The 26,885-nt window shown below is 35.1% G+C and overlaps 1 protein-coding gene across 1 annotated transcript in view; it reads right to left on the bottom strand.

Moving 5' to 3' along the window:
* The window catches only part of LOC137615523 (cubilin-like), an 80,920-nt gene extending 57,178 nt beyond the window's left edge, over nt 1–23,742 (bottom strand). The window contains exons 1-8 of the mRNA XM_068345435.1: nt 23,190–23,742; nt 11,196–11,323; nt 10,524–10,581; nt 6,615–6,751; nt 5,363–5,495; nt 3,274–3,481; nt 1,971–2,098; nt 1,045–1,128 (exon numbers count right to left, since the gene is read on the bottom strand). Coding sequence (XP_068201536.1) covers nt 1,045–1,128; nt 1,971–2,098; nt 3,274–3,481; nt 5,363–5,495; nt 6,615–6,751; nt 10,524–10,581; nt 11,196–11,323; nt 23,190–23,742 — 1,429 coding nt within the window. The remainder of the gene's footprint in view (nt 1–1,044; nt 1,129–1,970; nt 2,099–3,273; nt 3,482–5,362; nt 5,496–6,614; nt 6,752–10,523; nt 10,582–11,195; nt 11,324–23,189) is intronic.
* Between the last annotated feature and the right edge of the window lie 3,143 nt (nt 23,743–26,885).

The following is a 26,885-nucleotide window of genomic DNA, read 5'->3' as shown; positions in this document are numbered from 1 at the left end:
TTTGTCACTACATTATTTTCACAAAATGAAGCTAAAAAAAGAAATGTTCATTAAATTTCATAGGCATGATAATTCTTAATTTTTTTTTACATAACATTGGCAAATTCCATTTTATGTGGGTAGTTATTAATGTGGAATACCGAAATCTTTATGAACAAAAAGGAACTGGGATCAGTAGGAAACCTGGGTAGTGAATAATAGATCTTGAAAATATGGGAGTAAATTAACCCCCTTGAATGCATAACTTATTGGGGCATTAGTGTTAAAGAAAACCGTAATTTTAATCCGAAATTCTGCATAAAAAAAGATACTGTTCAGAGACGTATCTCAGTAAAATACAGGCGACCGTAATTTTTACCCTACTTTGTGATTATCTAGTACGGGTTGGTGACCGTGATATCCCTCCTTTACGTCAAAATATGTTTTCAAAAACTAAATATCTGGCAGTATTTATTCCAGATTTTTATCGTTTTTATGGAAAATTTTTAACAGTGCAGGATATACCAATAAACGGAATTTACTTAGGCATTGTGTTTTCGCAAATAAGTTTTTTATTATGGTAGTGAATTGTAGATATTGAAAAACGGTAATAAAAAAAATCTCTTATATACATAGACCAAGGCATTTCCCCCAATTTTAGGGGGTAGCCGACATCAAACAAATGAAAAAAGGGAACCTTTCCTCTCTACGTTCCTCCCAGCCTGACGAGGGACTCAACCGAATTCGGCTGGTACTGCTAGGGTGCCCTGCCCACCCTCCCCCGTTATCCACCACAGATGAAGCTTCATAACGCTGAACTCCCAACTACTGCTACCTCCGCGGTCATCCAAGGCGATCGGAGGAAGCAGCAGGGCCTACTGGAACTGTGTCACAATCGCTCGCTATTCATTCCTATTTCTAGCAAACACTCTTGCCTCTCTCACATCTATCCTCCTATCACCCAGAGCTTTCTTCAATCCATCCATCCACCCAAACCTTGGCCTTCCTCATGTACTTCTCCCATCAGCTCTTATCACCAATAAAGTATAAAAGCAGATACAATACCTGCGTCGACACTGCAGTTCAAGTGTGGTGGTTGAGTTCTTTCATAAGAGTCACCTGTTGTTATCTCTTGTGGTGGTGTTGTCACTGGGGATATTCATATTGATATTTAGTGATTAATTGAAAGCACAAATACTTTATCTATATGAAAATTATGGTTTTTTATCAACACTGTTTGATTCTTTTTGCAATCTTCTGCCTGTTGTTTTGAATGCAAATTGTTATCAATGTACTTAGTGTATTTCTCTATGATAGTATTCCTTTAGTAAATAAAACAGATGTATTTTAAAGTATCTGTAAAATGAACATATCAAATAAATATTTTCTGAAATTCATAAATAAGAATAAAAGCATATAGTTTATATGAAAAATTTCGAAATTCACTTCGTCGATTTTTTTTTTAACTTGTTGATTAAAAATGCATTCAGAAGCTACAAAACACTAGATATCAATTCTATTATTTTTTTTTTAATATCTTAGCTATTGCTTAGAGAGAAAAATCCATTGATAGCTTAATCATGCGTTAACTATTTTTATGTTGGGGTTAGCTTTAAGATTACAGCTTGAAAAAGGAATTACCTGATATAGATTCGAACTTCAGCGTGAAATTTTGTTACACACCACAAGATTTCAAGTCTAATTTTTCAATACCATAGCTATCGCTTAGACCGAGAAATGCATTGATAGCTTAACATTCGTTAACTATTTTTATGTTGGTTAGCTTCAAGATTATAGCTTAATAAGGGAATTACCTGATATAGCTTCGAACTTGAGCTAGAGATTTTGCTACACAGCAGTTGATTTTAAGTCTATTAATTCTTTTATATCCCAGATATTGCTTAGAGAAAAATCCATTGATAGCTTAATCATGCGTTAACTATTTTTATGTTGGGGTCAGCTTTAAGACTACATCTTGAAAAAGGAATTACCTGATATAGCTTCGAACATCAGCCAGAATCCCTTTGATGTAACCGAATCATCGCTTTCGAAAGTCACCGCTACCAAGTTGCTACGGCTCGTAACCGGCGGTGGCACCTCACTACCGCAAACTCTTCCGCTGGAAGAGAAATTTGCATGTTAGAAAAATACTGATGCTGACGTTGCAATTATTTCTAAACGAAGAGGAGATAAATAGTTACCTAAATTGTTACTGTTTTATTTGATTTTTAATTACTTTTCTTGTTAATTTATTTCCTTATATCCTTTCCTCACTGGGCTATTTTCCCCATTGGAGCCCTTGGGGTCAAAGCATCTTGATTTTCCAAAAAGGGGTTGTAGTTTAGCAAGTAATGATAATAATAGTAATAATAATAATAATAATAATAATAATAATAATAATAATAATAATAATAATCAGGTTTATTTTTAGCATTAACAAATAACTGAAAAGTAGAACGTTGTTGGACCTGAATGTAAAATTACCACTCAGTTTATTTTGTTTTTCAAATTCCTTCACATTATATGCTCTGGGATTCTTCAGAAAAGAAAGTCAAATTAATATGAGAAACGTATATTAATGAACTTTTATCACAAGTATTGTGTTATTAACTGATTGTTTTAGGCATTCCGTTTAGCTGAAAATGTTATTTGATAATTTTTCGAAAATTTTGAATTTTATGATAATATATGTAAGGTTAATATAGCTCGGTCATATAGCATTGAAAATATCTTTATTCCACTCTGCAAAATGTCATTGAACGTTGCAAATTGATATAACGGTTTACCTATTTCAATTTATACCACTCTACAAAATGCCATTGAACGTTGCAAATTGATAGAACAGTTTACCTACGTCAATTTATACCACTCTATAAAATGCCATTGAACATTGCAAATTGATAGAACAGTTTACCTACGTCAATTTATACCACTCTACAAAATATAAAACATTGCAAATTGATAGAACGATTTACCTAAGTCAATTTATACTACTCTACAAAATATCATTAAACATTGCAAATTGAGAGAACGGTTTACTTACGTCAATTTATATCACTCTACAAAATGTTATTGAGCATTGCAAATTGATAGAACGGTTTATCTAGGTCAATTTATATCTCTACAAAATGCCATTGAACATTGCAAATCGATAGAACAGTTTACCTACGTCAATTTATACCACTCAACAAAATATAAAACATTGCAAATTGATAGAACGGTTTACTTACGTCAATTTATACCACTCTACAAAATGCCATTAAACATTGCAAATTGAAAGAACGGTTTACTTACGTCAGTGTCTTTCCAGTTGCATATTCTGAGATATCAACAAAGTCATAAGGGCAACTTGGATTAGGACCCTCTAGATCAAAGTATTCCCAAGTGATTTGAATGGCCATTTCCTCGGGCACTTGGATCTCCCAGATGCAATGTTGGTCATTGTTGTATCTTCCATGCGGGGATCCTATCCTTATCCCACCAGAAGATGCCACTACTCGACCTGTTCGAAGAGGTTTGGTGTTCTTATAAGTGTTCCATTCTATGGATATATTTGCTTCTCTTTTTTCTAGTTATTTTTTCATACCTATTTGACCAATTAAGGAATTTGGAATTTCATTCATGATATTCACTACATTGAGGTATTTTACTATTAAACTCGAGTTAATTCTAAGCATATATTTTGTTTGGTATACTATTTTACAGAATTTGGAATTTCATTCATGATATTCACTACATTGTGGTATTTGAGGATTAAACTCGTGTTTATTCTTAGAATAAATTTTGTTTGGTATATTTTTTTACGGAACTTGGAATTTCATTCATGATTTTCAATAGAACTTCGTGATATTGGTGACTAGATATGTGCTCAGTTTAGAAAAGGGGGCCACAGAAGAAAGGAAGAATGACCAGAATGATTGTTTTAGAATTATTATGATGATATATATTGCTTTTCGAAACGAACACTGTTAGGTGTAAACAAGTTTTACTGCATAAAGATACTTGAAGTAATTAATTTTATGGCACAAGCCGGAATAGAAATTGTATGATATTTACGTGCAAATTTCGACCCTATGTTATGATGACTATTATTGATGGGCTTGACACTCAAAGCGGTTTTTTTCATGAAAAACTTAGTATAGTTATTCAATTGAATTGAATTTGGAAATAGTGTAGTTTTTTTGGTACTACACACAAATATATATATATATATATATATATATATATATATATATATATATATATATATATATATATATATATATATTTGTATGTGTATATATATATTATACATATGTACTATATATATGTACACACACACGCACACATATATCTATATATGTATATGTATACATATATATATATATATATATATATATATATATATATATATATATATTTATATGTGTGTGTGTGCACTATATATATAGTATATATAATATATATATATATGTATATATATATATATATATATATATATATATATATATATATATATATATATATATGTGTGTGTGTGTGTGTGTGTGTGTGTGTGTAATTATTTATTATATCTGTTCTTTTTTGCACTTTTACCAACTGCTTTTAGTGAAGAACTACCTCGGGATATTCCGTATTTCTCAGCTTTGACGAAGAAAATTTAACTGTCATCGAAGTTTTAAGATATAATTACGAATCAGTAATGAACTTCTTATAAGGAAAGGTTTATACGAAAACCTACATGAATATCAATGAAAAAGTATGGAAAAACGGGAGATTTTATGAGTTGAAGTATTGAACAAAAGAGGCGCTCTTAAGACTTTGAAACATTTGTATATTAAATGATTTCAGAATTCGAATGAAGGAATGTGAGAGTGAAATTTGGGTATCTAAGATGCAGTAATGACAAAGATTAGATTAATAAAGTTCATATAATCATAAAAATATCACAGTCAGTCTACGATGAATGATTGGTATGTATCTGGCATCATAACATCAATTGTCATTGATGGCGATTAAAGTATGTTTAATAAACAAATAATAACTTAAAATTAAAAGCTAAAAAGTTAGAATTGAATATATAACTTGACAATGAAACATTTAAAATTTGATATATTTCAAAAACGAGGAAGAAGACCAGCTTTTAATACGAACTTACAAGGTCAAATATTTATCCCATTATTATTATTATTATTGTTATTATTATTATTATTATTATTATCATTATCATTATTATTATTTTATTACTATTATCATCTTTATTATTATTATTATTATTATTATTATTGTTGTTATTATTATTATGATGATGATGATGATTATTATTATTATTATTATTATTATTATTATTATTATTATTATTATTATGACTGTGATAATATTGATATGACAGTGACGTATTTACCTGCACTGACGTTGCAGTTCCTCTGTGGTTCTTGAGATGTTTCATACGTGTCCTTTATTGTTGATACATGATAGTTGTCCTTTGTTGTTGATATTGGTTCTGGTACCCACCAGTGGCCATGGAGACGTTTTTTCTATCGGTGTAAGCGATAGATAATGGAGATAAGATAGATTGTAAGCTAGACTATGAATATTTAATGTTTTGGTTGAGATGTAGAAGTGTCTTTGTAGTGAATATGTATTTAGCTGCATTATTGTCATTATTATTATTATTATTATTATTATTATTGTTGTTGTTGTTGTTGTTGTTGTTGTTGTTGTTGTTGTTGTTGTTGTTGTTGTTGTTGTTGTTGTTGTTATTATTATTATTATTATTATTATTGGCTAAGCTAAAACTCTAGTTGAAAAAAAACAGGATGTTATAAGCCCAAGGGATCCAATAGTTAAAAATAGCTCTGGCAAAGCAAATAATGAAATAAATAACATACAAGAGAAGTAATGAACAATTAAAAAAACGCATTAGCAATGGTATTAACATTGAAATAGATTTTTCATATATAAACTATAAAACGTGAATATGTATTTAGCTTTACAACCTAACTTAACCTAACCTAACCTAAGGAAGATTGGCCTTGAACTCCATAAAATGGGTCCTTGGTGAAGGAAGTGTCTATTGAGCTATTATTGTCGATATATAAGTAATTGTATGAACATATTTACTGACTTACTCTAGCCTTCACAATTAGTAATTCATGTACAGTAGTACTCTTAAATAAAAATATTTATTCCCTGCAAATCAAGGTGCATTAATGAATGCGACCATAAGCCCATTATGGACTATATTGTGTTTATTTATTCATTTTGACACGTGCTCTCTCTCTCTCTCTCTCTCTCTCTCTCTCTCTCTCTCTCTCTCTCTCTCTCTCTCTCTCTCTCTCTCTCTCTCATATTAGTATGAAAAGAAGTCTAACTTCCACAGTAGAAGAAATACTTGGTGCCCACGATTAATCATACTCCAATATGACACCAAAAGTGTGTATTTCTCTCTCTCTCTCTCTCTCTCTCTCTCTCTCTCTCTCTCTCTCTCTCTCTCTCTCTCTCTCTCTCTCTCTCTCTCTCTCTCTACCAAACAGCATCTCATATTAGTATGAAAAAAGACTAACCCCTAAAGTAGAACAAATTACTGGTACCCATGATGAATTAGACTCTATCAAGATGATACTAAAAGTGTGTAAATTCCCCCAGATGCTTACCTTTACCTCTGGCTTCTTTGGTGCACATTCTGTGCTAACCAGTAGTAGCAGTAATCCGGCCAGGAGAAGCAGTGGCTTTCGAATCATGCTGAATTTGATTTCTGCCATGGGCGATATGAACACAGACGCCCCAGGAACTGTAATGATGGCAATGAGGCCTCTTTCCTCTTATAACTACATGTCCTTTGAAAAGAAATCCACGTCATTAGGATGTGGGTGTCCAGGTGTGACCAGGTGTGACCAACATATCCAAATTCACATTCTTTTTTCTTTAGAAAACTAAATTTGTGAATAGATCGAATGGAATAATTTTATGATGCGTAATGAATCAATAAATTTTTAAATGCGATTTCGGCATCTTTGTTTATTTTGGGAGACTTTAATTTGGCCCATTCATTGCTTTGCATTGATAGGTCGGTTACACTTTATAGATCCCATTTATAACTTGCTCTTCCATGTAATAAAACTTTATAATATACAGTATATGTCGTTGATTTCTTCTTGAATGTCAGAGTTTGCACATTTCTTGTGTGAGTAAACATTTTTCTAAGTTAGTGATCGTCAGACGTTTCGGAATCCCTGGGTCAACATATAACCACACTGTTGAAAATTTGCCTTTAAAAAAAAAAAAAAAAGAGGAAAAAAGGGGAAATGCCTGGCAACATTTATTCCAGGATTTTTACCGTTTTAAAAACGAATGTATTGACACAAAGGAGTGATATTACGGTCACCAACCCGTAAAAGATAATAACAAAGTAAGATAAAATTACGGTCGCTTGTATTTTACTGAAATACGGCTGTGAGCAGTATATTTTTACGGAAAATTTCCGATTAGAATTACGGTTTATTTTAACAGTGTAGCCAAACATTAGTCAAGTACTATCAGGGTTTACGTAACCATGTACTTAACGTCAACATTTCGTTGTTTATTTATTAAGGCTATATACCGTACGTCATAGTGACCTTATTTGATCAGTTATAATAAGTTCTTCATTTAGTACTTACAAGTTCCTCACAGTGTTATCTATGTACATATTCTTATTAATTTCGACTGTATCAACCTCAAGCTTCTTAGCTTTAAAATTTTCGTTTTTATTGTGCACTCGGTTTTATGGACATTTATATCAAATTCTCAGTTCATCAAACACTTTATGTCCTTGATTGTGCTCTCTCTCTCTCTCTCTCTCTCTCTCTCTCTCTCTCTCTCTCTCTCTCTCTCTCTCTCTCTCTCTCTCTCTCTCTCTCTCTCTCTCTTTTTTCTAATATACTCGGTGCGTACATAGCCCGGTAAGATGCATGTCACATGTCTTAAGTTCATTCTTTTTAATTCATAATGATTTACAGTAATTTCATAATTGCTATACAGAGTTGGGAAATGAAAATTTCAGGGAGTAAAGAAAAACCAGTGTAGCATGGCATGAATTATTAGTTTAAATTATAATAACTTCATTTAAGACTTTTGTTCCAACGTCGATAATAGGAAAACTGAATGCACAATGTAATTATTATTATCATTATTATTATTATTATTAGTAGTAGTATCAATTGCTAAGCTAGAACCCTAGGTAGAAAAGCAGGATGCTATAAGCCCCGGGGCTCCAAGAAGGAAAATAACACAATGAGGAAAGGAGACAAGGAAAAATAAAATATTTTAAAAACAGTAACAACATTAAAATGGATATTTCCTGTATAAAGTATAAAAACTTAAACAAAACAAGAGGAAGAGAAATAAGATAGAATTGTGTTCCCTAGTGTACGCTCAAGCAAGAGAACTCTAATCCAAGACAGTGAAAGGCCATGGTACAGAGGCTATGGCACTACCTAAGCCCTGTGGTATTATTAGCAGAATTCTTTATGATACCTGTTTGTATTGCATTATCGTTCTTTAAAGGCTACCTTTAAAAAATTGGTGAATATATATAATGATATTACTGTATAGTAGCACAAGTACGCTTAGTCTGCCATTGCTATTACCAAAACAAATCCTTTTTTTTTCCCCGTTCTTAGTGCATCTCATCATTTATCTATTTCCATATATCCTTTCCTCTCGGGGTTATTTTTCCTTATTGGAGCGGTGGGGATTATAGAATCTTGCTTTTCCAACTAGGGTTGTAGCCTGGCTAATAATAATAATAATAATAATAATAATAATAATAATAATGATAATAATAATAATAATAATGATCTAATACAGTGTCAGGATACTTTAATTTCTTGCCTTATTCTCTATATTGCCATCTTCAATGCATAGAAAATATTACGAATTTCTTGATTTGATTAGAAATGCAAATATACAGAGATATTTGATTAGCGCTCTAAATACTCTAAACTTGCCTCTGCCGGTATAAATGGCAATCAGAAAAAAGTCAGGCTACTATTATTCTCTAGCTCTATATTGAAATTTATTGTTGGTACCAAATCATTCAATTTCTTTTTTTTTTATATAAAACTTTAATTTTTATTTTCTGGCTACAAACATTATGCATCGATACCGTACATCGAAACCATTTTACCTTATCAGATATAATGTTACTTGAGATTCTGCTTTCAAAATATTCCATATATCGATTGTCTAATACTGAAGATAGGGGGTTTGACATGACCATACAAAACGTTTGTGCATAAACTTTCCCGTTAAATTCAAATACACCATCTAATATTATATTTTGCACAATTTTTATTTTTATCTACGTTTTCCTATCCGATCTCTCGAGTTGAAGAAAACGGCCTTTTAAATAGAGAGGTGAACTTCGATATTTCTAGTATTCGCTGCTGCATCTTCAGAGAAGTGGTTGTGATTTGTTTGTATGAAGATAGAAAAGTGTTTTTACGCTTATAGTAGGAAATGGAAACAATATTTGAGTCTAGAGTATTTACCACCAATGTCAAGAGAACCCCCAACAGCAAACAGTGGATGCAATATCTTAAAAATTATGACTTTTCATAATTAAGATTAATGAATAAGAATCCTTTTAACAAGTTACAGTTTAAATTGTATTAAAGAAAAAGTAATTATGCAATCCCAAAAAGTATAGCAAAATACATACCACTGCATTGTCTGCAGAGTGTCGTCTTAGCTAATGGGACCATGTTTCAAAGCGTAAAGATTTTACCATGAGATATATCTTCCAGAATTATTATAGGGTGCAATTAACTTCAAAACGAAGGTAGTGTTTAATGAGCCAGCAGTAACTTTTAACTATAAACGAATTGGGAGAGTTACGATGTGATATGTAAGCTTAAGAGTACACTCAGGCACACTATTCTATATTACTTCTCTTCCTCTTTTTTTATATGAAATATTCATATTAATGCTATTACTGTTCTTAAAATATTTTATATTGATTCTTCATTACTTATCCTAGTAGTTTGTTTATTTCCTTATTTCCTTTCCTCTCTGTGCCATTTTTCCCTGTTAAAGCCTAGCCCTTAGCCTTATAACATCTTGCTTTTCCTACAAAATAGCAAGGCCAAGGAAATAATCTCTAACCTTGCATTACTCCCTTTGAAATATCCAAGTAACTAACAGTGGCCAGACAATTACTCTGATTATTCTATTGTCATAGGCAACAGGATATGGTTCATCATCTGTGTATTGCATCAAAACTCCGCCAAGGCCTGTAAAAGAGGATTCTTTATATAAGCATTGAGGTTTTTACTATTACTATTACTATTAATTGCTAAGCTACAACCCTAGTTGGAAAAGCAGGATGCTATAAGCCCAGAGGCCCCAACAGGGAAAATACCCCAGTGAGGAAAGGAAACTAGAAAAATAAAATATTTTAGGAATAGCAACAACAAAAATAAATATTTCAAATATAAACTATAAATACTTTTAACAAAATAAGAGGAAGATAAATTAGATAGAATAGTGTGCCCGGGTGTACCCTCAAGCAAGAGAACTCTAACCCAAGACAGCTTCTCTTGGTTCTAGACTTTGAGAATTTGGGGTGAGACACATCACCTTCTGATGGAAGAGAATAAATGCATAACTTAATTTTCTAGTAAAGGTTAATTTGTCAAACTAAAAGACTTTTCTTGTACGTTTGGAATTAGTCTACTGCAGAAATTCGAAGGACCAATAAACTACGTAGTTCTTATTTGCAACTAGTGGGCTTTATAAGCATACCAACATTCACTGTGGTTGTTTTTTATTGGGGGAGGGGGCGATCTTAGGCAATTTATAGAAAAAGGAAAACCTAGGTATTATACTACCTAGAAACCAGGGAAACATTTTTAGGTTTAGCTGTAAAGACATACTTCTATAGTCTCCAGATCCCTTAGATAATTATTTCTGTTGAAAATATTAAGATTAATGTAAAAATTACACACATTATCTAGACTTTTCAGAACTGTACACATTCGTTTTTCAAACTTAGCTCTTGCTGTACTTGTGCCAAAAAGTAACATCTTATATTACAATAGACCCAAATTATTTGGAAATAATGTAGTTGATGTACTTAAGCCACTTAATGATAAACATTAAAAGTAAAAACTCCTGAATGTAATTGTAATGAAAAAAAACTTTGTAATTCATACTAAAGTTTTGGCGATAGTTCAGCTATCTTCTTTTCTCTTTACAGATCCAGAAAGAGGAAACACGACGGTGTCTTTTAGCAAAAGGCTGGTGGCATTCTCGCAAATGCGTCCTAAAGCTGCAGTCTTCTCTGGAATATCCGATAAAAGGTACTTCAATGCTCTTTGCACAACTGCAATATGTTTTGTTTTTGAATCACTGATAATTTTATATCTATAATGCATCCTATTGTCTGGGTTTCATGATGTCAACAGAATCCATCACAATATTTTCCTCGCCTAAAGCATCCTTGTTCACCTACTCTGGAAGTACCACCATACTCTCTGCTTGGTTACTCATGGTGCAGTAATGGTATGACAGGGTGCATTTCCTCGGAGTGAGGTGTGCCAGGAATGCTTGCGTCCAAGTGTACTGTCATTTCCACGTTGATTGTGAAATCTTTAACTTCGCAAATATCTTGATTAACAAAGCAGTGTACATTTTAGTCTTTTGGAAGCGTTTCAAACGTTATAGATGCTTTCTGAGCATTGATTAGGCTGTAATTTTAGTCTTCTGGAAGCGTTTTTAACCTGCATAGATGCATTCTGAGCGCTGATTATTCTGTAATTTTAATCTTCTGGAAGTGTTTTAAACGTTATAGTAGAGGTGTCTTGATATTAATATTTTTTTCACATTTAAAAGTTTAGCCCCTATCTGGTCTCGTGGTGAGGATGACCGGTTCAGCCTTGCCAAGATTCTTGGCCAGGGAGTGTTGTACTATACTAGAGGTATTTTCAAATGTATTTCAGAAGAAGGTCTTCTAGATGCTATTTGAATTTTATAAGGACATCTTTGCTTTTACGGTTTTGAATTGAGTTTCCTTTTATTCTTTATTCATAACAAACGATAACAGCGTCAGTGACTTTCGATGTCAGGATGCCAGAGAACTCTAAATCAATCAATCTATCAATCAATCAACCAATTCTCCAAAGTATCCTGTCTCGTATTTCTGAATATTCCTTTCTAATTTCCTTCATATTCCACCCTTCCGCCGATTCAATCATCTTGAACTACATTTCTTTTCTAATATCACTTCTCTTAATATGATTTTGAAATGTTCATCTTCCTTTTCAAAATTATTATTATTATTACTAAGTAAAGTTACAATCCTAATTGGAAAAACAGGATGCTATAAGCCCAAGGGCTCCAACAGGGAAAAATGGCCCAGTGGGAAGTAATGAACAATTAAAATAACATATTTTAGGATCAGTAACAACATTAAAATATATCTTTCATATATAAACTATAAATTTGATTAATCTCACAGCTGAGTATTGATGTCAGTATCACTATTATACTACTTTAACTTAACGTCCTTCACTTGTTTTATTCTATAAGTATTTAAAGTTATTTAACACATATCTCTTTAGTTGTTGGCTGAGGTAATTTTTCGACTGTACTCTTGATTTATTCTAGTGTTGCTACATGTTTTCTCCAATGTTATATTATAGTATTCCTCTTTAAATCTCTGTACACACTTCTAGAGCTTGAATTATCTTTTGACCTTAATGTTTACTTACCAAATCAGCGCAAAACCACTTAGGATTTCTCCAATTCAATACTATACAGTATTCTAGAAGTTTTATTCCAGCTGTTACCAAATTGTGGAATGATCTTCCTAATCGGGTAGTTGAATCAGTAGAACTTCAAAAGTTCAAAGTTGAAGCAAATGTTTTTATGTTGACCAGGCTGACATGAGTCTTTTTATAGTTTATATATGACATATCTGTTTTTGACGTTGTTAATAGTTTATATAGGACATGTCTGTTTTGACGCTGTTACTGTTTTTAGAATGATACATTGTTAATTTATTCTCATCATTTATTTATTTCCTTATTTCCTCTCCTCACTGGGCTATTTTTCCCTATTGGAGCCCTTGGGCTTATAGCATCTTGCTTTTCCAACTAGGGTTGTAGCTTGGCTAGTAATAATAATAATAATAATAATAACTCTATCTAGTCTACCTCTTTAATGCTCATAGAAATGTGTTTCAAAGGAATCTTAATCTTTGTATGTCAAGGTATGCATTACCACTAACATATGTTGCATTTTAATTTTATGCTTAGTGTATTTATTTATCGCATGGAATTCCATAATGAAATTCGTGCACTGGTTTTGCTTATTTTATCTTTATCTTTTGAAGTGGTGTGCTATCGTAAGTGGCAGTTCATGTTATCTCGTATAGTTTTCATTTTACGTGTTTGATGTTTTCTTCAAATTGAAAAAGTTTATATATTTGTATAATATGATATTCATATCATATGCACTTTGATAAGGAAGGAAATTTTTTTCAATAGAATACACATACTAATATCTGATTAGTGATGATTAGGGATAATTTTTATTATTTTATATACATGCGTAGATTGTATGAAAATATGTTAATACATGAAAATATATAGACCTATCCAAAGTTGAATGTACAGATGTTTATGTCACGCACGCATAAATGTACAGTCACTCATAAAAGTTGGTGGATATCCAGGTGTTTGAGAGAGATTTGCATTTCACCCCTTTCTGGACGACAGGTGTTTGGGAGCGTGAAACCGGTCAAATATTCAACTATAGCTAATTAAGTATTTGACCGGCTTTGCGCTCCCAGATACCTGTCGTCCAGAAAGGAGGTAAATTGAAATCTCTCAAACACCAACTTACATGAGTGACTGTACACATTATGCTTTTGTGTGAACTGGTGAACAGTTGTAGTTAAATAACGTTGAATGTGGGTAACATTTTCACGGAAACTAAGGCTGGGATAATTACTGTTTAATGGTAAACCTAATGACAAATCTGTGACGTGATTGCTCTTGTTAGTGCTCCGACTTCAAAGCAATTAATTTCGGAGCTCCCTGGGTGGTAATTAATCGGCTATTTAAATTTAAATGTAGACACTCATCTATTTTGATGTTTTGTTATTTTTGAATTCGTTTATAGGATGTATTGTATTCTATATAAAAACACTTATGGGTTTGTGTGTAATATTCTTTACTAATAAGATATTATGTACAATCGGACACATTTATTTCTGGTCCACCTGGCTCTGAAGAAGTGTACCCAGCCACACCATTACTACACGGCGAGTTATTATTATTATTATGTAAGTTATAACCAAAGTTGGAAAAGCAAGATGCTATAAGCCCAGGGGCTCCAACAGGGAAAAATAGCCCAGTGGGGAAAGGAAATAAGGAAATAAATAAACGATATAAGGAGTAATGAATAATTAAAATAAAATATTTAAAAAACAATAACATTAAAACAGATATTTGATATATAAACTATAAAAGGACTTATGTAAGTCTGTTCAACATCAAAACATTTGCTGCGAATTTGAACTTTTGAAGTTCTACTGATTTAACTACCTGATTAGGAAGATCATTCCACAACTTGGTCATAGCTGGAATAAAACTTCTAGAGTACTGTGTAATATTGAGCCTCGTGATGGTGAAGACCTGAGTATTAGGATTAGTTCTTATGTTTAGCCCCGCCCATCACCATCTCTTCTTACACTATCTGTTTGGTTATTCGCCGAGAACTAAGGGAGTGACAGTGACAGGGTGCACTTATTCATAGTACAGTGTTCCAGGAATTACTTTGTCCAACTATCATTATCATCTCCTCCTACGCCTATTAACGCAAAGTGCCTCCGTTAGATTTCGCCAGTCGTCTCTATCTTGAGCTTATGATTCAATACTTCTCCATTCATCATCATCTACTTCGCGTTTCATAGTCCTCAGCCATGTAGGCGTGGGTCTTCCCACTCTTCTATTGCCTTGTGGAGCCCAGCTTAACATTTGGTGAACTAATCTCTCTTATCCAATTATACATACGTTAGTTTTGTCATTCACTGACACTATGGTTGTATTAAACCAGTTCCCTTGCTATAACTACTCCAGGGCGTGTCATTGAGAGGTGACACTAATTTATCCTCTTCTACCTACATAATTACTTAGTGAAAGGATACTTACCAAAGGAAGGATTGCTATCATCTTGAAGGATTTCTCAATATGAGGCTTTCTCGAATCCTGTTCAGCTACTTGCACGCAGTAGTATTCTCTTCCTGATATTAGTGAACAAATATTAGAAACAAGGTATTCATAAATCCTATGTTTATGTATGTAAATAAATATATATATATATATATATATATATATATATATATATATATATATATATATATATATATATATATATATATATATATATATATATATATCATTAGCATCATCATCATCTCCTACGCTTATTGACGCAAAGGGCCTTGATTAGATTTCGCCAGTTGTCTCCATCTTGGGCTTTTAAATCAATACTTTTCCATTCATCATCATCTACACGCTTCGGAATCCTCGGCTATGTAGGCCAGGGTTCTCCAACTCTTCTACTGCCTTGTGGAGCCCAGTTGAAAGTTTGGTGAACTAATCTCTCTTGGTGAGAGCATGCCCAAACCATCTCCATCTACCCCTTATCATGATCTCATCCATATATATATATATATATATATATATATATATATATATATATATATATATATATATATATATATATAAAATAAATGGAAAAGATCAAGAAAGATTCATCAAAACTTTTAGACTGAATGTACAATTGAGGTGATGGTATCAAATTTAAGATGCTAGTGTAGATATATTGGGGAAATTTATTTTTTTTATGTTACGATAACCTGTAAAACTAAGGCTTGTTTGAAATGCGTGATTGTTATCCGGGAATTATAACAAATTTTGTAAGGTGGACTTGAATGGTCCAATAATATGTAAAGAAACCTTTTGAAAATTTTGTATGATCAGATCTCTCTCTCTCTCTCTCTCTCTCTCTCTCTCTCTCTCTCTCTCTCTCTCTCTCTCTCAGGAGTTTAGATCTGAGTGGAGTAATATTTTAAGCTGCAAAACATTTTATTATCTGCTCAGTAATAAATAACATCATCATAGTATGTTTCCCCTAACTATACTGTAATAAATATGTCGTTGAAAAAATGGTAAAAATCCTGGAATAAATATTTCCAGGATTTTTACCGTTTTAAAAACGGATATATTGACGTGAAGGAGTGATATTACGGTCACCAACCAGTAAAAGATAATAACAAAGTAGGGTGAAATTACGGTCGCCTGTATTTTACTGAAATACGGTTGAGAACAGTATGTTTACGGAGAATTTTCGATTGAAGTTACGGTTATTTTTAACAGTGTATATACAATCTTTAGCCTCATTTTATGAACTGTGAAGTGTATATAGTTTATTGGAGAGAGAAAAAATCGTCGAGATTAGAAATCAATAGCCGTTTTCAAAGGTGGTTCATTTGTGTTATGCACATTCAGTAGCAGGGTTTGGTTAATGAAATGATTCAATTACAATCGAAATGAAATCGTGCGTTCTACGCCACAATAACTGCAGAGGAGGCTATAGCATTATGCTGCTCACCAAATTGTAATAGAAGCTGTTTGATGAGTCGTTGACTAGATCCACATAAACAGAATCATTGATATTGGGGATTTCTGAACTAAAAATATTATTATCATTATTATTATTATTATTATTATTAGCCAAGCTACAACCCTAATTGGAAAAGCAGGATGCTATAAGCCCAGGGGCTCCAATAGGGAAAAATAGCCCAGTGAGGAAAGGAAATAAGGAAATAAATAAATGATGAGAATAAATTAACAATATATCATTTTAAAAACAGTAACAGCGTCAAAACAGATATGTCCTATATAAACTATTAACAACATCAAAAACAGATATGTCATATAAACTATAAAAAGACTCATGTCAGCCCGGTCAACATAACATCCACTTCCAAGACAAAACTTATGAAAGTCTAATCGCAGCTCTTATGACTTGAAGCTAATTAGTGCTATAATTCCTAATTTCTAGAATAGAATAATTTCTTAATGGAAATTAAGAATGAAATGGTCTATGGGCTGAAAACAATCAATAATAACCAAGCTAAATTAATAGTGGCCTGTTTTAACTAAGGGTTTTATAGATAACACATTTGAATTTATGTTAGTTCACGTGGCCTATTTTTACTGTACCGTAACCTTATATATACAATAAAAAAATAATCTTAATAGGAAAGTCTCCGTACAATTATACTGTTCTCAGCAGTATTTTAGTAAAATAAAGGCAACCGTAATTTTACCTTACTTCAGTTATCTTTTACGGGAATGGTGACCGTAATACCATTCTTTTTCGTCAATATACCCGCTTTAAGATGGTAAATTCCTGGTAACATATCCCATGATTTTTACGGTTTTTTTTATGGCAAACTTTTAACAAAGTGAAAGCTCCTTTCACTTTATTATAACTCTGTAATTGTAATTTTAGAACAATCTGTCCCAATCAGCTAAGATATTTGAATTTGTTGTAAAACCCAGAATATTTTTTAAATGGAATCATATACTAACAGAAGTAACAGTGTGTTTTTTTGTTTGTGTAGGTTTTAGAAGCATTTAAAAAAAAAAAAAAAATTTTGAAGTTTATATTTCATTTCATTTTTTCTCTTTGTTTTTCGGTCATTTAAGAGAAGTACTTGGAATTTCATTACTTTAGGTTTTGTAAAGGGTTGGCTGCAACAACATAAACAACAAATGCAGCCGTTTTTAGTCCACTGCAGGACAAAGGCACTTATCAATTCATGTCTGTTGTCCGGCTAGTTTTCATCACCATGCTCGTCAGTGGAGATTGGTGAGGGTGGGAGACTTTTGTCTGCTAACTCACAGCAAACCAACCTAGTATGTGTGTCCCTGATTAGTACATCTTTGCGGATCATGGTGATAGGCAAACCCTTTCACCACATTAAGGTATCTTCTTTCAGAAAGGGAAAGGGTTGGCTATATGATATTAAATAATTTATATAGAAAAGTTTGAAAGATAAACTTTAATGTTATTAAATCTTGAAAATGGAGAAAACATTTCATGCAACTTCACATTTATACCATTCATTTTACTTGTATTTTGTTAGAATGGCTTGTTTTTATTATTATTATTATTATTAATATTATTATAATGCGATGTCATGGGATTTTTTTTTCTCACCGATTTATTTGTTTATGAGTAAATTTATCTAATAGAAAGAGTATTTATGATGAATAATTGTGATATAAATTGATATGATTATAATAGTAAGAGTAACAAAGATAGAAATATTACAACCAAACAAAAAAATTTTAAATATTGTTAGCATTATGATAATTTATTGCTATATGAGTCATTTTTGCTATCAATATTAGTATTAATGATAATACTAATTTTGAAAAGAAAGTATCTTTAAGGTTTCAGTAGTCTCTTGCAAAAGCTCCTGCCTAGTGATCTGTCGGACTGGGGTTCGAGACCCGCTCAATCTCGGTAGTTTCTTATTGTGTCTGCAACCTCACTATCGTTGTGAGCTAAGGAAGGGGAAGGGAGGTTTTGGGGGAATCTATATAAGTGTCTGACGACCTAGTCATCAGCAGCCATTGCCTGGCTCTCCCTGGTCTTAGCTTTGGTGAGGATGGGGCTTGGGCGCTGATTATTATTATTATTATTATTATTATTATTATTACTTGCTAAGCTACAACCCTAATTGGAAAAGCAGAATGCTGAGCCCAGTGAAGAAAGGAAATAAGGAAACTAAAAGAGATGTAATTGAAATAAAATATTTTAAGAACAGTAAGAATATTAAAATAAATCTTTAATATTTATAAATTAAAAGAAAACTTTAAAAAAACAAGAGGAAGAGAAATAAGATAGAATAGTGTGCCCGAGTGTTCCCTCAAGCAAGAGAACTCTAACCCAAAACAGTGGAAGGCCATTGTACAGAGGCTATGACACTACCCAATAATAGAGAACAATGGATTGATCTCATTGTCCTATTAGGGTATAGTCACTGTCCCTTGCCTGTGCCATTCATGAGCGACTTTTGAACTGCAATGAAAACAGAAAAAAAAAATTTAGTTATCTTCATGTTGCTATTATTATTATTATTATTATTATTATTATTATTATTAGCCAAGTTACAACCCTAGTTTTGCTATAAGCCCAAGGGCTCCAATAGGAAAAAATTAGCCTAATGAGGAAAGAAAATAAGGAAATAAATAAATGATGAGAAATTAACAATAAATCATTCTAAAAACACTAACAACGTGAAAACAGATATTTCATATATAAACTAAAAAAAGACTTATGTCAGCCTGTTCAACATATAAACATTTGCTGCAACTTTGAACTTTTGAATATCTACTGATTCAAATATCCGATTAGGAAAATCATTCCACAACTTGGTCACAGCTGGAATAAAACTTCTAGAATACTATTGCCAATTGAACATGGCGACACCTTTAACTCTCCTACCGCATCCTTCGTTTCCTCATTCTAATCTCCTTCCCCCTATTTTTATGGGAGGGGAGGGGAGGGGAGGGGAGGTGGCTTTAGGAGAATGTTTGATAACGAGAAGCAAAGCGTTGGTTGCAAATTATTATTAGTCTTGCAGGGCCCCCTTGACGTGAGAAGTCCCTCTGGGATTTAGGACATGGGAGACAAACCGGATGCCCTGCTCCCAAACTACTGACTAATATTCTCGGTTGGTATTTGAGAATTTTGCTAACATTCCTGATTTTATTTTTCATTAGTGTTCCCCTTGGTGTTTTTTTTTTTTTTTTTTTTTTTTTTTTACTTCCATTCCTGCTTGTTTTTTTCATTGGGGTTTTCTTCGGTTTTATTTTTGTTTTTTTTATTGTATATTGTTATATTTTACTTCCATCCATGATTTTTTTTTATTGTTTTACTCTGGTGCGTTTGTGTTGTTTATTGAACTTTTTTTTTATTTTAATTCCTGATTTCCTTTATCAAGTTTTACTCTGATGTGTTTGTGTTTTTTATTACATATTTTTATATTTTACTTCCAGTCCAGATTTTTTATTGTTTTACTCTGGTGCGTGTGTGTTGTTTGTTGGATTTATTTTATTTCTCTTTGATTCCTGATTTCTTTTATCAACTTTCACTCTCTTGTGCTTGAGTTGTTTATTGCCTAGTTGGTATTTAACCTCCATTCCTGATTAATCATTAAGTTTTACTCTGGTGTCTTTTGTTATGACATTTTTTTTATTTCTTTTTATTAATTTAATATGTTCTCGGAAGTTTCAATTATCGTACGTCTACCTATCTAGTGATCGATCTATCTAATACATTTATCAATCTATCTATCTTCCAGCCATAGCTATTCCTGAATTATCTTACATTTTTCTTTGGTATTTTTTTCAGATTACATTTATTTTTATTTTTATTAATTGAATATGTTCTCGGAAGTTTCAATTATCATATGTCTACAATGTTAAACAATTGCATTAAAAAATTGGTAAATGTCTGGCAACATTTATTCCGGGATTTTTACGGTTTTAAAAACGGATATATTGACGTAAAGGAGTGATATTACAGTCACCAACCAGTAAGAAATAATAACAAAATAAGGTAAAATTACGGTCGCCTGTAGTTTACTGAAATACAGGTAACTATATTTTTACGGAGAATTTCCAATAAAAATTAGTTTTTTCTAACAGCGTATCTATATAGTTATCGATCTATCTAATACATTTATCAATTTATCTATCTACTGTATCTTCCAGCCATAGCCATAGCTTAGCCACTCGGCATTAAATTTATCAAATTCACGCTACTCTGTACTTTAATTTCGAAATTTCCCCGTTTGCCGTAATATCCCTAACTCGAATTGAATCCCTTCCAATCCTTTCCATACTATGGCATTTTCCTCTCCCAATCTTGTTTCCCTCTAGCCACCCTTTACGCCCAATATCTCTTCCATCCTTCCACAAACAGCCACCCGCGCGGCGTATTGTAATTTAAAGGTTAATTGATGCAACTCTGTTATATGATATTCCTATGTGATTGCCAAACAATTGTCTTGATGTGTTCCGTTTAAAGGTTAGCATGAGTAGTAGTCTTTTATTTTTTTATTTTTTTCTCATGAGAGGACGATTATGTCTTATTATTATTATTATTATTATTAGTATTAGTATTATTAGCTAAGCTACAACCCTAGTTTGAAAAGCAAGATGCTGTAAGCCCAAGGGTTCCAACAGGGAAAAATATCCCAGTGAGGAAAAGAGATAAGGAACCAAAGAAACTGCCAGAGAAGTAAATCGAACAACAACAACAACAACAACAACAGGTCTTTCATAATATAAACTATTAAAAGAGACTTATGTTAGCCTGTTGAACATAAAAAACCTATGCTGCAAGTTTGAACTTTTGAAGTTCCCCCAATTCAACTATCTGATAAAGATGATCATGGCAGCATCGACCTTAATAACTCTTTCTTTTATGTTATGTACTTTTAGCACGACACTGCTGCAAATCTTAGTTGCGATTATTAAAGATTCGTTAACTAAATTTATTGGGACCATTAAGTTGTTAGATTATTATCATCATCATCACTGGCTTGATCATAGAATAACCCCCCAAAAAAATGAAAATGAAAAGATATGAGTTTATAATGGAGTGGAATTATAAAAATCTACTATCACTAGACTTACTTTTTTTTCATTGTTTCCTACTTTCTGTACTTCGCTTTCTTTTCTTCAACAGTAATGTTATTATTGAATTTTATGGTACTGGCTTTGAACTGCATTGTTTTATGGATGTACGTGTAAAAACAAGGTGTATATACAAATAGTATATACAGTATATATATATATATATATATATATATATATATATATATATATATATATATATATACACATATATATATATATATATATATATATATATATATATATAAAACTTGTTGAATATCATCTCCTACTATTAACGCAAAGGGCCTCGGTTAGATTACGCCAATCGTCTCTATCTTTATCTTTTTATTCATGAATCTTTTTTATTGAATATTGATTCGAAAGATTATTATAGAATTAGAAAATTTCAATATACCTTTTGAGTATCCCTATAACTTTATCCTGACTAAGGTGGTCCCAACTATTGACTTATATTGCTGAAGATAATAATTTATATATTTTGATTGTTGAATTTTTATATTTTACCTTGAAATAGTCTGCTCTTTTTAAGACTATGAACATGCGTATTTCTCCCTGAGATTGTTCTGGTTTAAATGGTGATATACATATCTACATATGGTGATATACGGGCGAATACTCTTCTTTAGGTGAAAGGACTCATATTCAGTGGAAGTCCAAGTGAAATATTTAATATTTAACTGAATATTTAACTAAATAGTTATTTGAATTATTTTTCAGTTTTATGTACGTCATGATCCTTCATTTGATCGTTTTACTAAATCAATCCATTTTGATATATTTTGTAGCTGACAAATAATAGCTAACTTTAGGGAATCTAATAGAAAAAGATAGATAATATTTTGCGAGAGAGAGAGAGAGAGAGAGAGAGAGAGAGAGAGAGAGAGAGAGAGAGAGAGAGAGAGAGAGAGAGAGAGAGAGAGAGAGTTGTTAGTAAACAATAATAGAAACATTTAGGATCATTCTTTTAGTGAAAAAAATAAATCTCGGAATTTTGTTCTCAAAATTCCTGGAGAGAGAGAGAGAGAGAGAGAGAGAGAGAGAGAGAGAGAGAGAGAGAGAGAGAGAGAGAGAGACGTTGTAAGTATACAATAATAGAAACATTTAGGATCATTCTTTTAGTAGAAAAAAAAAAAACCTTTGAGATTAAATGTAGGACGTGTGCCCTGGAGCTCCTCGTTTCATGATCATTAGCTCTTGATAACTGGAGTTGTTTAATTAAAACCGTCCTAGTTGCAAGTTTATTGCTCCGCTCAAGTGTTGTTAAATTACGGTCGCCTCCTACTAATAACCAATAAAAGTTCTGTTTTTTTCTCTGCAGCCAGCGAAAATTCTGGATTTTTTTTCTAATTCCAAAAATTACATGACACTAGTACAGTGCAGTTTTGGGTTGAAATGCGCTTGGTAAAGTCGTTGAATGCACTGTCCCTTCGAGTGTGGATGTCCCCAGTCGTTGAATACACTGTCCCTTTGAGTGTGGATGTCTCCAGTCGTTGAATGCACTGTCCCTTCGAGTGTGGATGTCCCCAGTCGTTGAATGCACTGTCCCTTCGAGTGTGGATGTCCCCAGTCGTTGAATGCACTGTCCCTTCGAGTGTGGATGTCCCCTGTCATTGAATTCACTGTCCCTTCGAGTGTAGATGTCCCCAGTCGTTGAATACACTGTCCCTTTGAGTGTGGATGTCTCCAGTCGTTGAATGCACTGTCCCTTCGAGTGTGGATGTCCCCAGTCGTTGAATGCACTGTCCCTTCGAGTGTGGATGTCCCCTGTCATTGAATTCACTGTCCCTTCGAGTGTGGATGTCCCCAGTTGTCGAATGCACTGTCCCTTCGATTGTGGATGTCCCCAGTTGTCGAATGCACTGTCCCTTCGAGTGTGGATGTCCCCTGTCATTGAATTCACTGTCCCTTCGAGTGTGGATGTCCCCAGTCGTCGAATGCACTGTCCCTTCGAGTGTGGATGTCCCCAGTTGTCGAATGCACTGTCCCTTCGAGTGTGGATGTCCCCTGTCATTGAATTCACTGTCCCTTCGAGTGTGGATGTCCCCAGTCGTTGAATACACTGTCCCTTTGAGTGTGGATGTCTCCAGTCGTTGAATGCACTGTCCCTTCGAGTGTGGATGTCCCCAGTCGTTGAATTCACTGTCCCTTCGAGTGTGGATGTCCCCAGTCGTTGAATGCACTGTCCCTTCGAGTGTGGATGTCCCCAGTTGTCGAATGCACTGTCCCTTCGAGTGTGGATGTCCCCAGTCGTCGAATGCACTGTCCCTTCGAGTGTGGATGTCCCCAGTTGTCGAATGCACTGTCCCTTCGAGTGTGGATGTCCCCAGTCGTCGAATGCACTGTCCCTTCGAGTGTGGATGTCCCCAGTTGTCGAATGCACTGTCCCTTCGAGTGTGGATGTCCCCTGTCATTGAATTCACTGTCCCTTCGAGTGTGGATGTCCCCAGTCGTTGAATACACTGTCCCTTTGAGTGTGGATGTCTCCAGTCGTTGAATGCACTGTCCCTTCGAGTGTGGATGTCCCCAGTCGTTGAATGCACTGTCCCTTCGAGTGTGGATGTCCCCAGTCGTTGAATGCACTGTCCCTTCGAGTGTGGATGTCCCCAGTTGTCGAATGCACTGTCCCTTCGAGTGTGGATGTCCCCAGTCGTCGAATGCACTGTCCCTTCGAGTGTGGATGTCCCCAGTTGTCGAATGCACTGTCCCTTCGAGTGTGGATGTCCCCAGTCGTCGAATGCACTGTCCCTTCGAGTGTGGATGTCCCCAGTTGTCGAATGCACTGTCCCTTCGAGTGTGGATGTCCCCTGTCATTGAATTCACTGTCCCTTCGAGTGTGGATGTCCCCAGTCGTCGAATGAACTGTCCCTTCGAGTGTGGATGTCCCCAGTTGTCGAATGCACTGTCCCTTCGAGTGTGGATGTCCCCTGTCATTGAATTCACTGTCCCTTCGAGTGTGGATGTCCCCAGTCGTCGAATGCACTGTCCCTTCGAGTGTGGATGTCCCCTGTCATTGAATTCACTGTCCCTTCGATTGTGGATGTCCCCAGTTGTCGAATGCACTGTCCCTTCGAGTGTGGATGTCCCCTGTCATTGAATTCACTGTCCCTTCGAGTGTGGATGTCCCCAGTCGTCGAATGCACTGTCCCTTCGAGTGTGGATGTCCCCAGTTGTCGAATGCACTGTCCCTTCGAGTGTGGATGTCCCCTGTCATTGAATTCACTGTCCCTTCGAGTGTGGATGTCCCCAGTCGTCGAATGCACTGTCCCTTCGAGTGTGGATGTCCCCAGTTGTCGAATGCACTGTCCCTTCGAGTGTGGATGTCCCCTGTCATTGAATTCACTGTCCCTTCGATTGTGGATGTCCCCAGTTGTCGAATGCACTGTCCCTTCGAGTTTGGATGTCCCCTGTCATTGAATTCACTGTCCCTTCGATTGTGGATGTCCCCAGTTGTCGAATGCACTGTCCCTTCGAGTGTGGATGTCTCCAGTCGTTGAATGCACTGTCCCTTCGAGTGTGGATGTCCCCTGTCATTGAATTCACTGTCCCTTCGATTGTGGATGTCCCCAGTTGTCGAATGCACTGTCCCTTCGAGTGTGGATGTCCCCTGTCATTGAATTCACTGTCCCTTCGAGTGTGGATGTCCCCAGTCGTTGAATACACTGTCCCTTTGAGTGTGGATGTCTCCAGTCGTTGAATGCACAGTCCCTTCGAGTGTGGATGTCCCCAGTCGTTGAATGCACTGTCCCTTCGAGTGTGGATGTCCCCAGTCGTTGAATGCACTGTCCCTTCGAGTGTGGATGTCCCCAGTTGTCGAATGCACTGTCCCTTCGAGTGTGGATGTCCCCTGTCATTGAATTCACTGTCCCTTCGATTGTGGATGTCCCCAGTCGTTGAATGCACTGTCCCTTCGAGTGTGGATGTCCCCAGTCGTTGAATGCACTGTCCCTTCGAGTGTGGATGTCCCCAGTTGTCGAATGCACTGTCCCTTCGAGTGTGGATGTCCCCTGTCATTGAATTCACTGTCCCTTCGAGTGTGGATGTCCCCAGTCGTTGAATACACTGTCCCTTTGAGTGTGGATGTCTCCAGTCGTTGAATGCACTGTCCCTTCGAGTGTGGATGTCCCCAGTCGTTGAATGCACTGTCCCTTCGAGTGTGGATGTCCCCAGTCGTTGAATGCACTGTCCCTTCGAGTGTGGATGTCCCCAGTTGTCGAATGCACTGTCCCTTCGAGTGTGGATGTCCCCTGTCATTGAATTCACTGTCCCTTCGATTGTGGATGTCCCCAGTCGTTGAATGCACTGTCCCTTCGAGTGTGGATGTCCCCAGTCGTTGAATGCACTGTCCCTTCGAGTGTGGATGTCCCCGGTTGTCGAATGCACTGTCCCTTCGAGTGTGGATGTCCCCTGTCATTGAATTCACTGTCCCTTCGATTGTGGATGTCCCCAGTTGTCGAATGCACTGTCCCTTCGAGTGTGGATGTCCCCTGTCATTGAATTCACTGTCCCTTCGAGTGTGGATGTCCCCAGTTGTCGAATGCACTGTCCCTTCGAGTGTGGATGTCCCCAGTTGTCGAATGCACTGTCCCTTCGAGTGTGGATGTCCCCTGTCATTGAATTCACTGTCCCTTCGATTGTGGATGTCCCCAGTCGTTGAATGCACTGTCCCTTCGAGTGTGGATGTCCCCAGTCGTTGAATGCACTGTCCCTTCGAGTGTGGATGTCCCCAGTTGTCGAATGCACTGTCCCTTCGAGTGTGGATGTCCCCTGTCATTGAATTCACTGTCCCTTCGAGTGTGGATGTCCCCAGTCGTTGAATACACTGTCCCTTTGAGTGTGGATGTCTCCAGTCGTTGAATGCACTGTCCCTTCGAGTGTGGATGTCCCCAGTCGTTGAATGCACTGTCCCTTCGAGTGTGGATGTCCCCAGTCGTTGAATGCACTGTCCCTTCGAGTGTGGATGTCCCCAGTTGTCGAATGCACTGTCCCTTCGAGTGTGGATGTCCCCTGTCATTGAATTCACTGTCCCTTCGATTGTGGATGTCCCCAGTCGTTGAATGCACTGTCCCTTCGAGTGTGGATGTCCCCAGTCGTTGAATGCACTGTCCCTTCGAGTGTGGATGTCCCCAGTTGTCGAATGCACTGTCCCTTCGAGTG

Source organism: Palaemon carinicauda, chromosome 21 (assembly GCF_036898095.1).
Source record: "Palaemon carinicauda isolate YSFRI2023 chromosome 21, ASM3689809v2, whole genome shotgun sequence".
In the NCBI taxonomy this organism is placed as follows: Eukaryota; Metazoa; Arthropoda; class Malacostraca; order Decapoda; family Palaemonidae; genus Palaemon; species Palaemon carinicauda.
This window is presented reverse-complemented; position numbering and strand designations above follow the sequence as displayed.